The sequence below is a fragment of the Myotis daubentonii genome, chromosome 17 (genome assembly GCF_963259705.1).
Source record: "Myotis daubentonii chromosome 17, mMyoDau2.1, whole genome shotgun sequence".
NCBI classification, from domain to species: domain Eukaryota; kingdom Metazoa; phylum Chordata; class Mammalia; order Chiroptera; family Vespertilionidae; genus Myotis; species Myotis daubentonii.
In genome coordinates, this window is record NC_081856.1 from 18,251,369 (window position 1) to 18,264,724 (window position 13,356).

At 37.4% G+C, this 13,356-nt stretch overlaps 1 protein-coding gene across 2 annotated transcripts in view; it reads right to left on the minus strand.

Annotated features, from left to right (window-relative positions):
- Positions 1–13,356, minus strand: part of PREX2 (phosphatidylinositol-3,4,5-trisphosphate dependent Rac exchange factor 2) — a 214,732-nt gene that overhangs the window by 65,098 nt on the left and 136,278 nt on the right. For both annotated transcript variants that reach the window (XM_059672950.1, XM_059672949.1), the window contains exons 29-32: positions 13,015–13,105; positions 11,894–12,022; positions 7,001–7,042; positions 891–1,108 (exon numbers count right to left, since the gene is read on the minus strand). In XM_059672950.1, the coding sequence (XP_059528933.1) occupies positions 891–1,108; positions 7,001–7,042; positions 11,894–12,022; positions 13,015–13,105 (480 nt within the window). The remainder of the gene's footprint in view (positions 1–890; positions 1,109–7,000; positions 7,043–11,893; positions 12,023–13,014; positions 13,106–13,356) is intronic.

Genomic DNA, 13,356 nt, shown 5'->3' on the forward strand with positions numbered 1-13,356 from the left:
ACAACTATCAGAACCACAGAAAGTATGGGTGAGAAAAGCTCTAAGTTCACCACAGTGTTATTTATCACATATTTCCAGAGGCTTTTTTCATATTCACTATGGAAAACTAATGCATAAACATGGAATATCCTACAGTAATTAGAGCAATGTTCTTAGATTTAACAGGACAAACATGATTACGAAGGAAGGAAATAGAATCACTTAACACATGCAAATTTTAAACAGATTGTCAGACCATGTGACAGGCAAGTTGTCAGAGCTCTCTATCAAGAATGCTCCAGAGTATCAGCCTCAGCCGGAGGCTGGGTTCCATGCATGGCAGGACCCCTTTCCTGCACCGGAAATAAGGAACCATAGCAGAGAAACCCTGGGTCCTCTGAAGACCCTTTTCAGCCAGTGCTTAGGGATGCAGGAGTTAATAACAGATCGAGGCTTTCTCAGCTTTTAGCAACCACTGAGAACAGGTCAAAATCAGGAAAGAAAGAACTCCTTTACATGCCTATTAAAACTGCATTTGCCCTGACCGGTTTGGCTCAGAGGATAGAGCGTCGGCCTGCGGACTGAAGGGTCCCAAGTTTAATTCTGGTCAAGGGCATGTATTCTGGTTGCGGGCACATCCCCAGTAGCGGGTGTGCAGGAGGCAGCTGATCGATGTTTCTCTCTCATCGATGTTTCTAACTCTCTATCCTTCTCCCTTCCTCTCTGTAAAAATCAATAAAACATATTAAAAAAAAACACACAACTACATTTGCCCATGAAAAATATATATTCTTTTGAAGGAGCTGAATGACTGCTGATATAATAACGAATAACCACTTGCTATTTGGGAACATGTTACAGCGAATATGTTACAACAGACACAGACAGCGGTGTGTCCTGTGACTCCTTACCAAGTTTGGCGACAGAAGGGACTGAAAGTGAAAAAGAACGCCGGCATTGGCGATCTGGTCCAGCCACCTTCTGCTGGCTTCCCACGTTTCCATCTCATTTTCCTTGCTGTTGTCGAACATCTGGTTCAAGGCTGCCATGAGCTGCTCGGAGAAGGCACAGACTGTGGCTACGAGACTTTGGCAGAAAACCATGTCTCTTCGGAGCTGTGGCTCACTGTCTGCGATCCAGGAGAACAGAGGGAGTTTTGAGAAATGTCATCAATCAAACCAGTCCAGTAAGCATTTACATTCGCTGTTATTTCAACCTCTCACTAAATTCACAGGATGTGAGAATGCAAATTTGAGCTCTCTTAATGAGCACGTATATTTTAGCAAATTTGTTTTTTAGAAAACACCGGAAAGTGTTAGAAACATTAAAATAATTTTTCTTATATGACATTATGATTTTATTTTATAATCCCTAAATTGCTTTATAAAACAAACCTAAGGAAAAAAACAACAACTAAGCCTTTATTTATTTACTTTTTTTTATTTTTTCTGATGGTCCACAATTTGTGTTTGTTACGTGGAATGTCCCTAAAGGAAACTCAGAGTCCATTTTTTCAGTTTGTGCTGGCAAACAAAACACAATATCATGCCCGGCTGGCATGGCTCAGCAGTTGAACCAGGAGATCACGGTTCAATTCTCGGTCAGGGCACATGTCCAGGTTGAAGGCTCAACCCCAGTGGGTGGCATGCAGGAGGCAGCCAATCAATGATTCTCTTTCATCATTGATCTTTCTACCTCTCTTTCCCTCTCCCTTCCTCTCTGAAATCAATCCTATATAATAAAAGCATAGTATGCAAATTGTCCCCTCCACCGGGAGGTTGTCAGGGAGTTCGACCAGGGGCAGGGCCAGCCGGGGGAAAGGGAGGGAGTAGCCAGCTGGCAGCCGGCAGCCGCTAGGGACTCTACCAGTGCATTAACTTCATGCACTAGGCCTCTGGTATTATTTTAAAAAAATACAATATCATTAATACTTATTTTTAAAAATTGTCTACTAAACCTATTAAAATATTTATGTGAAATGCACATGGGAAACAAAGTATCGTTGTCCAATTGTTTGTAACAATAAGCAAACCTGTATGTCCTGAATTTACTATTCAACTTCATAAGTTATCAATATGTCCAGTTCATAAACTCCCATATTTCTTTGAAATAAGTAATGTATTTACAGTTTTAGCACAAATTGATTTTTACTAGGATTCTTATTCTGCAATTGACTGACATTTTCACGGAACAACTTTGAAGGTATATTTGCCATGTGAACTGCCAATGGAAAGGAGCTGTGCCTGAGTGCCGGATCACAGAGGGTTCACTTCCTGGGGTGGTTGGATATATACAAATTTCATAATTACTATAAACACCAAGCCATATATTATGTACATTGAAAAATCACTTGCACTAGAAGAATAACAAAGGTAAAAAGAGTCATATTTCAAAAGAATCTATTGAATATTTTGAGGACTCAGAATCTTCTGAAATGAAGAAGTATTGTCAATATTAGTGTATAATGTAGTATAAATGCTGCCTTTATTTGGTGTTGAGTTCTAGCTTTATTCATAAAAAAGCATAATTTTTAAGATGTTTACCAAGAATACAGAACACCTGTTTTTAATAACCCTGAAAGGCATGTGTACACATAATATAATTGCTGCATTATTCAGTTTCACTGTTAGTAGAAGCTCCTCTTGGAAATTTTATTAGAAACATAATTAAGTATTTAATTTTATAACAAAATATTCATTTATTAGGTTAAACTATAAGAACTTGCTATTTCAGCAGGTCAAAATAGTTGACTATGGCAATTCCATATGGTCTGACTTACTAATTTAACCAACAACATGTGTTAGACATTTTCCTTATGTGGTTCTATACCATATGCCCCGTTCTAAGAGATGGAAAAGAGCATTTTATATAAGTAACTATTAAAGGGCTAAACTTAAGAAAAACTCAGTTCAAATCTCAATTTTAAAAAAAAGCAAAACTACTTATTTTGCTGTTGTGTATAATTTCTCACACAATGTAGACATTCAATAAATGTCTCATTACTGAGACATTATATTCATTAACTCATTACTGAGTTAATGAATGAATATAATAAACCAGTGTTGCAACTAAGAGACAAATGAATTCAGTGAAATGAAAATGTCTGCGCTCATTCCCTGGCTTCTTGAATCTCTGGATTTAGTTTTACTTAAAAGGGGACTTCAGAAAGCTTTTAGCTCAGAAGTGCGGCTAGAAGATTGACGTTCAAGACTGAGACTAAATAAGCAAAAATTGCCCTAAACCTTCCTTATACGCTGTTGCTTTGTTTTTCCTTTGTCAGAAAATCTGGGAAATTTTCAAATATACTCCAGTAGCTTTGGCAGGAATACTCCCACTTATAATCTGAGAATAATTTCTTAATAAAAAATCTAAGTGGAAAGAAATTGTTTATATCAAGAGCAGAGAGCTAAGGTCTGTAGAAAGAAGGATCTGGCTCCACGGTGAGCAGAAAAAATGATCTCCAAATTGCTTTTGAGAAGAAATTCTCAAATTTCTTCTTCTTTTATCCTAAAACAAATACTTAGATATCTGTTCTAGTCTTTGCTAAATTCTGTATTCATTTTAAGCCAAATTAAATTTTTCATTCAGCTTCGTTATCAAATCAGAACTAACCACACGAAAGTTGAATTCGTTCATTAATTCAAGCTTTAACTGAATGCCCCACCAGAAGTAAACATTTTGCACCAATTACTGGGGGTGTAAAAAGCCCAAGTTGAGGCCTTGGCCATGGCTATGCTCCCTGCAGATTGGAGAGTAGATAAGCAAGATGCCTTTGGACCACACTGCCACTGAAATCTTAAAACAACAGATTTTCAAGTGAAAAACACTTAACAAATGCTTATTACTTCATGAGGTGGCTTTCAATTGCCCCCTTCCTTTTTTCAACAGAGAGTAAGTGACTAGTTTGCCTAGACTTCACAATGCACAACATATATTAAAAGCTTTTCAAGTGATTTTGATAGGAGTAACGAAAGTAGAAAACTGAGTAGCAGAAGAGTCTATCTAGACCCAACTTACGTTGATAACTTCTCCACACATCACCTCCCTCCATCCATCCCAAACAACCAGCAACTATCTTCACACAATTGTTGTGAGAATATAATAAAACAATGTATCTGAAAGCAGCCAGAACAGGGCTGTACAGACCTCTCCGAGCCACACAGTACTGCTGAGCGCTCCTCAAACATGAAAGGCCCCTATAGCCACACCTTTGTCCACCGACTCGCTGGCTGCAGGCCCTTCCCTCCTCTCCACCAGCAAACTTTAAACCATCAGTTAAGAGTCAACTCATTGAACTACTGACACTCTGAACTACTGAAGTATTATCTCCCCTGGTGACATTCCCCTTCTCCTTCAGGAAGTGTTGCACACTTCTACCTGCCACCAAGCCTGGCGCATGCCTGTACTACATGGCTAATGACCTCTGGTCGTGAGTCTGCTTACTTGTTTGTGAACCTCAGGGACCTTCAGCACAGCCCATGAGAAGTGGCATATAACCTATAATGTGTGAATTATGCTCTCGGACTTTAGAGGCATATGATCGGCTTTTGTCTACCCATTCCACCAATTTTAAACCACATAATACTAAGTATTAGATTCCAATGTGTAAAATGGGGTATACCTATTTCTTAGATCACCATAAAGATAAATGAGATAAAACATTTAGAGCATTGTCAGCCGGTGTGGCTCAGTGGTTGAGCGTCAACCCATGAACCAGGAGGTCACAGTTCAATTCCTGGTCGGGGCACATGCCCAGATTGCGGGCTTGATCCCCAGTGGGGAAGTGGGGGGTGGGGGGCAGGAGGCGGTGTGCAGGAGGCAGCCAATTGATAATTCTTTCTCATCATCAGTGTTTCTATCTCTCCTTCTCCCTTCCTCTCTGAAATAAATAAAAACATATTAAAAAAATTTAGAGCATTTAGTAAAGTGCAACTGGACAGTATTATTATGGTGATTTCTTTCTCTAGCATCTAGCAGGGTCCTGGCTCTGAGTGGGAGCCCAGTTTTATTGCTGGAGAGAGGACAACATGATAAAGAAAACAAAAGACGCTAACTCCAAGCAAAAACACATAGGTTTTCTTTTTTTTTGTTTTTTTAGTAATTATACAGCTGTTTAAAATTCACAGTGTCCATCCTTTCTAAAGCTATTCTCATTTCTCATTTTTATCAATAAGAATTACAGCAAGAATCACAATTGCTGCTTCCAGCTTCCAGCAAACAAAGAAAAGCAGAGAGCTGTGTTTTTTTGGTGACAGCTTTATTGCTTTTGCAGAGTAAGTATTCTCTTGTAGTAGAAATGGATTAAAAAATGGATTTTTTGAAACTTATCAAATGCTTCTGTTTCATTTCCGTTTTTAAGCACCTACTTCAACTCAGTTTTTTACGAACATGCTTTACAATATTAACACTTCATTTATCTCACTGTTTTAAAAGGCCAAGTTCCACTGTTAGCTAGCTAGTCTAAAAAGAATGAGATGGTTTCTAGACACAGAAGCAATCCCAGCGATTTTTCTGAGATGGAAGGGAAAGAAAGCAAAATAAACAAGGAAACAAAAAGAAAAGATCAGAGAGAGACAGGAATAAAAGTGAGCTAAGAATATTTAGCAGACACAGTCTACCCTTTTCAAGTGAAGAGTGTAATTTCACAGCCAACCATATGGTGTAATTTGGTTACTGTTTTGGTGCCAGGCTATTTATATATGAGGGAACAAAGAGTGAGTGAATAAAGTAGGAAAAGGTAGAATTATGACAAGAATTAAAAAAATTAAAATGAAATCAAAATAAGAATCTACAAGAACAGCCATTGGAATATTAATGAATAAAGTAATATATTCCAGGACCACTTCTGAAATTAGCATAAGTTTGAATTTCAAATCTGCCACTTCCTATTTATTAATTCATGTACTCAATGAAACATATTCTAGTTGCTCAAAAATATGTGTTGAATGAGCATCATTTACAAATTATTAACCTTACTGATTCTTAATTTTTAATTATTTTTAATCTGCTTGATTATTAATTTCTTCACTTTTAAAACTTGGAAAAATAATTACTAGTATATTCTCACAGAGTGGTTGTGAGGACCTATTGAAATACATAAACATGAGGTCCATCAACTGTGTGGTTATTAGTAAAGCTTAAAAAATGTAAGAAATGTATTATATTATTATTCAGTCAAAAAACAAAGCAAAAACTTGTTTAAACAACCAACAAGCAAAAAATCCCTCTTGGTTAACTTGGCTCCTCCATTCATTTATACTTTAAATTTTCTAACTGTGGCAGATTTGTATAAGTGGTCACGAATTCCTCCCCTGTCTGTACCATGCCTTTGCAATATGATTTTGAGATTGAGACTCTCCATCAAAAGCATAATCCATTTCCCGACCCTGTGAATTTGAGCCCACCTCTATCCCTGCTCAGATACAGAAGTTAGACACAGTTTCTCAATATATCCAATTTGCACAATTAACTTTACCAAACCTGCTTCCTTTCTCTTTTTAATTATAATATTTTTAATTGATTTTAGAGAGATGAAGCAAAATAAATAAGGAAACAAAAAGAAAAGGTCAGAGAGAGAGACAGGAATAAAAGTGAGTTAAGAATATTTAGCAGACACAGTCTACCCTTTTCAGGTGAGAGAGAGAGAGAGAGAGAGAGAGAAACATTGATTTGTTCCACTTATTTATGCATTCATTGGCTGCTTATTGTATGTGCCCTGACCGGAGATGGAACCCACAACCTTGGCATATGAGGATGATGCTCTAACCAACTGAGCTGCCCTGCCAGGAACCTAAATTACATTCATATAAATGTTTATATGTGGTCGCATGTTTCTATTTGTAATTGAAGATGAATATACATTTTTGTGTTTTTCTTAAAACTAAGTTATTTTTTCTATCTTTGCAAGACTTTAGAGAAGGTAGGGATCATATTTCCATCTATTTTGCTGAAGGCATTGCTTTGATATCATGACACTTCTAAGGGCATGATTTTAAAAAGTAAAAATAATGAAAAATATTACCTGAATACTCAAGAAGTGCCAGAAGTATTCTACACTTGACTTCTGCAGAGGAAAAAGACAAAAACATATCAGTTAATTGTTCGATTTTTTTCTGCCACATTTTAACTATACCATAATAAAAATTAGCACAATCTCATTACATCAGATAATAAAAATAACTTGAAATGCTATTCATTCCTACCTGTTTATATAAATTCTATCCATTGCTGAAGACCCTAAAATGCCTCCTAGATCTGAATTATGTGAGTCGATGAAACAGCATTCAAATCCTGCTACCTATATAGGTCCTCCTTTGTTGCTATAGCTTACATGGTATTCTCTAAACTCCTACAGTTGTCATAGTCTTGATCAATAAACTATCAAATGGTATTTTTCTTAGTTATTTAAACTTTTAAAAATCATATATAATATATACAATTATCCTATATAATAAAAGGCTAATAATCAAATCAACTGAACGGCAGAACGACCAGTCACTATGATGAGTACTGACCACCAGGGGGCAGATGCTCAATGCAGGAGATGCCCCCTGGTGGTCAGTGCGCTCACACAGGGGGAGCGCTGCTCAGCCAGAAGCCCGGCTCACGGCTAGCGAGTGCAGCATTAGTGGCAGGAGCCTCTACTGCGTCTGTGGCATTGCTAAGGATGTCCGACTGATGGCTTAGGCCTGCTCCCCCTGGGCCTAAGCTGTCAGTTGGACATCCCCTGAGAGCTCGGGCTGAGGGACACCCCCCTGAGTGCAGAATTTCATGCACCGGGCCTCTAGTATATTATATTATGCATTATATATTATAATTATAGTTCATATGTAATTACATAGATTATATTTATAGATCCTATAGAATATATATAGTCTTCCTTTCCCATCTATAATTCAAGATACTGCCCTAAAGGACAGAAAAACACTAAATGTTTCCAAAATAGTCATCTTCCCACCCCATCTCCAAACAGGGTCAATCACAAGTATTTCACAAATAATGTGTATGAACTTCATCCTCATTGCTCTGTGTCCAATGAGTTATGTGTCCACTTATTTCCAATTGGTAAATAGTTTATTTGCCATAAAAACCTACAGAGTTTTTTCCCAAGATTATGGGAAATGACAAAGGTTAGATTGCATCCTATTCTGGATAGGTTCACAATAGTGAGAGCAACAAAATTAATCTACAAGAAATGCAGGAGATACCTAAGAGGGCATTAAATTTTACAAGTGAGACTGCAAAAACAGAAGACCCCTGTGTCATATACTAGCTGTGTGGTCTTTAAAAAATTGCTAAAATACTTTGAGTCTCCACTTGCTGAGTTCATTACAAAAGGATATAACTCAGGAACAGCAGATGGAAGAGAGGCAAGGGCAAGGTATGGGAGAAAGGCATGGAGCTTCCATGCTGTCTGAATAGGCCACACTCCCAGAAGATAAGGCAGAATGGTTCAGAACATGCTACCCTAGCATAAGGCACTTTGGCATATTAAATATTTTAAGCTGAGTGAATTTGAGAAACAGCAGGTGCAGGAAGGACTCTCTGATCCCCCTCTTCTCCCCTAACACAGGTCATAAGACCCTCATATGAGAATTCTCCTCCCTATACCTGGAGGAACAAAGCATCCTATGTCCAAAGATGCTGAGAGGAACAGACCCTGCTAAGTTTCTCCCAGATTACTGTCCTTAGCATATACCCTTTGTTTTATCACATTTTCCCACAACTTTCCACTCTTCATCAAACCTAGTATAAAAACTCTTAGGTTTAACTATTTCTCTGGGTCCTCATTCCTTATGAAGGCTCTTGTCTCATGTAAAATTCATATTAAATAGATTTGTATGCTTTCCTCTTATTAATTTTCCTTTTTTCAGCATAATTCACAGGAGGATAGAAGACAAAAGATATTTATTTCCTCCCCTACAGGAGTATCAGAATGGGGTCAATCCCAGCTATGTATATAAACAATGAAATTCTGGCAAGTTGGCCTTGTGTTAACTTGCAGGTAAGACCTAACTTTCCCTATGTAAAGACAGTTTAAGAAAGAAAATGAAAATTACTTCTAGTTGCATTAGATAAATTCATGCTAAACTGGTGCTGTTACATCAGTGTACCTCCACAGAACAAGCAGCTGATTATAAGGATCTCAGGACTGTGCTTCTATCCTTATAACAGGATTAGACACCACACACATTACAGGAAATGGCAACTCGACTTCTCCTTTGAATAGTCCATTGAGCTGAACTAGTGATTAATAGTTTTTCAGAGTCTGACTTAATATGGTGACAATCATAGCCCTTATCCAAAGTAAGTGCATCTCATTGAAACTTACAACAAGGGCTGCAACTGAAATTCTGGAAAAAGCCCTCCCCACACCACTGACTGTACATTCAGCCACATTCAACCAGCTCCTAGGCTCCTATGACCAACAGTGGCACATATTCAATATCTATCAATCAATCAATTAATAGGTCAATCAATCATGCAGATAGCTGCCATTCCTACTGCTGTTTATTGTGATATGAGGTACTAAAGAAATAAAAGCAGGACTTAAGATGAAAATGTATCATCCTTCAAATGAAGACCTTTTAAAAAAGTAAGCATTTTATTCTGTAGAAGAGGTTTATATTTTAAAGATAAAGCTCTTCAAAAAGCAAACAATAAAAAAAGGATTTCTCTGTCCATATCAATATTTCATTTACTCTAAAAGCAATATAAGTTTAAAAAACTCAAGGATGATGAGAACAACTGCATTTAGATTCATGCCATAACTTTTAGGAGTGTTATGATACTGGCATCTTATTGAGTAAAAATACACCTTTAACTTAGTAAAGTATATGCCTCGATTTCTTAAGCCTAACACCTTTTAAAAATATCACCCTCTTGCTAATCATTATTTTGGGGGAGTGTTATAATGTGTAACAAGTAGCCAATATATATATTTATCTATAAAATAAAAATATACCCAAGAAATCTAGCTGTCAAGAGCAAAATATTTCATCACACAACAGAAATGCTGTGATTCATTTGGAGTTTTTCATATCTGTACAAACTCCTCTACTGGTCTCTAAATAATACCTAAGCTGTTATACTGAGTTTATTTCTAGGCAGACTTAGTAATCACAGAACATTTAAACCATCTCTGTCATTTATGAAGAGGCCCCCAAAATGATGAAACTGAGCCCCCAAAGGGGTTAAGTGACGGCTCGGATTCTGTTGAGTTTAGGAGCTAACATTTAGCAGGAAAGCATTGTAAAAGAGAAAACCAGACCCAAAATGGCGTCACTTATGCTAAAACCCATGATACCAAACCTATATTGGATGCCTGACTTAATTGCTGTTCCAACCTTCTTGGAAATACAACCTTAATCAACAGTCTGGAATTTTCTGATCAAGCACCACTAAGGTAATCTGTTGAGTGGGCCCTTTCCATCCCCCATAAAAAGAAGAGGCAACTGGCAAGATAAAAACCCTTGCAGCTCCCTTAAGAAGATGTCCTGGTGTAAATATAATCCTTTATCTTCTTTTGTTAATAGCTGCCTTGCCCCACCCATCTTCCTACAAAAACCTTCCATCTTGTACATCCCCTTGGAGCACCCTTGCAGTTACTAGATAGGATGCTGTCTGATTCAGAAATCACTTAATAAAGGCAATTAGATCTTCAAATTTACTCAGTTGAATTTTGTTTTTTAATAGCATAAAAAAAAAAATCCAGCCCAACTGATGTGGCTCAGTGGTTGAGCGTTCACCTATAAAACAGTTCATAGTTCAATTCCTGGTCAGGGCACATGCCCAGGTTGTGTGCTCGATCCCCAGTGTGTGGTGTGCAGGAGGCAACTGATCAATGATTCTCTCTCATCATTGATGTTTCTATCTCTCTCTCCTTCTCCCTTCTCTGAAATCAATTAAATAACCTCTCTAATTTACCCTGCAATAATGGTAATGACTGGGGTAATGCAGTGATTTTGCTGAATACTATTTACAATATCGAACTGACATTCAAATCATTGCGGAATAAAAATTTAAACCCAGGCATAATACTTATCCATTGTGCAAGTTTCTTGGTCTTAGCACTATTAACATTTTGGGCCAAACCATTTTTTGTTATAAGGGACTGTCCTGAACATTGTAGACTGTTAGTAGAATCCCTGGGCTCCACCCACTAGATGCCAGTAGTATACCCACAGTTGGGACAACCAAAGTGTCTCTCCAGATACTGCCAACCACTGGCTGAATATTGGAAATAAAATCATGAACTAGATATTTAAAAAAAAATTAAACGAATTTCCCTTTTCAACATTTTCACCATAACCATGTTGGAAACTCTCAGAATTTTCTACTGAGTAACTCTGAATCTAAACATGCAATCAGATTTTGGAGTTGTCTTGAAGTTCTATCTCCAATTACAGGTTGTACCAATTATACGGTGTTCAGGAAACAATGTCATGGTAGATAATAACACCATCAACTCATACAAACAATTCTGAAAAAGAAACTTAAAATGAATGATGCAACCTATGTCATTATCTTGATCCTCACACAGATGCCCAAATGATTTTTTAGACTCTCCATAACATTTAGCTTCATGTCTTTTGTGAATTCTTTAAAAAAATTTTCTGTTGTCTCATATAAAATATGAAGCTCCATGTTCCATTTGTCTTCATAAATATAAACTCTTATTTTATTCACTAAAAATATTCTCCATCATGTAGATCCTTTAGATCCTTGGAACATAAGGTTCTGCAATTTTATTCCTCCTTTCTCTCTTCCTCCATCATACTTTACAGTCCTTTTATTTCACTCTTAACAGGAAACACTGAAAAAGTGATCAGACTATTACTGAACTTTTGGGTTTAGTGGGTGTTTAAATGATTGCTACTAATATAATGAGGTATTCTTTGTTTTTCAAACTGACCTTCAACAAATTTTCTGATGTTTTGAGCAAGACTCTGGACGCTGCTGGGAAGATTCCAAGGATCTTGCTTGATGTGAAGCCTTAACCGTTTTGGACAACTCAGCTTTGGTTCCATTTCCTGCTGAAATTCTAAATAAACACAAAAAGTCTCTCTTAACTCTCAACCATTTACCAAACAGTTAACAACACTATCAGCTTCAGAATCTTGTTTTCCTTGCCGTTGTCCTAAATTATTATCATGTTGGTAATTTCTTTAGCCATATCACAGGAGAAAATGTGTCAAATCCAGAATGCCAAACCTTAATATTATTTTCTTACAAATGTTTAAACATAGGAGCAAATTTAGATGAAAAACTATACTTTGAACATCTTAAACTAGATGTCGGAAAGTGGAAGCTCTATATCTTCTTCTGTTAGCCCATTCTGTTTGCCCACCCACATTCTCAACCCTCCATTATGCTTGGTTCAGGCCAAAGCAACTCAACACCTATATTGCTTCAATTAACTCATATATATTCAGTCTGACCCCCATTGGCATTAAATATTTTAACTTTCAAAGACATCTAAAAGATCCTATACTGATTTTTTACTTAGATTCAAAAATTATCAAAACAGAAGCAATAGTAAATGAATTATGAAGCATGAGCAAACGGAACTTTTCTTATAGTGCTACTAGAGGCCCGGTGCATGGATTCAGGCACTGGTGGGATCCCTCATCCTGGCCTGTGCCCTCTCCCAATCTGGGACCCCTCGGGGGACATCGGACTGCTGGTTTTGGCCTGGTCCCCACCCGGTTCCCGCAGGCCAGGCCAAGGGACCCCACTGGTGCACAAATCCATGCATTGGGCCTCCAGTATGCATATAAGATCTTTGGTTAAGCTCTTCCCACCCTCCTTTCTCCCCCATTCCCTCTGAGATTTATCAGTCTGTTCCATGTTTGCATGCTTGTGCATTGAGCATCTGCCCCCCGGTGGTCAGTGCATGTCATAGCTACCGTGCAAACGGTCCAACGATCACATGGTTGCTTAGGCTTTTATATATGTAGATGCTTTTGCTTTATAACTATACTGTCTCCCACTTTGTCTCCCAATTGCTTCTAACAGTTATTTCATAAACCTTACCCTGCAATCCTCGACCTGGGGTTAGGTACTTGGTTTGCTCAAAGGCTCTGACCACAGCTTGCCCTTTTAGGAGATTGGTAATTGAATCCACCTATGACAATAGTAGAGATTCTGAGAGTTACATAATCTCATAACACATCACATATATTTCCAAGAGTAAATCTTGCAACGTATTTTTTAAAGCAATAATTACTGCTTGAAATCCCACGATTCTTATGAAATCTACCTTTAAATAAAATATTGGAATAAATTCACCTGAGAACATTTGTAATAACATTTCTTACTATCCTACTATATATTAATACAAAATATAAATTCACTTCACAAAAGAAGTATAGGTCC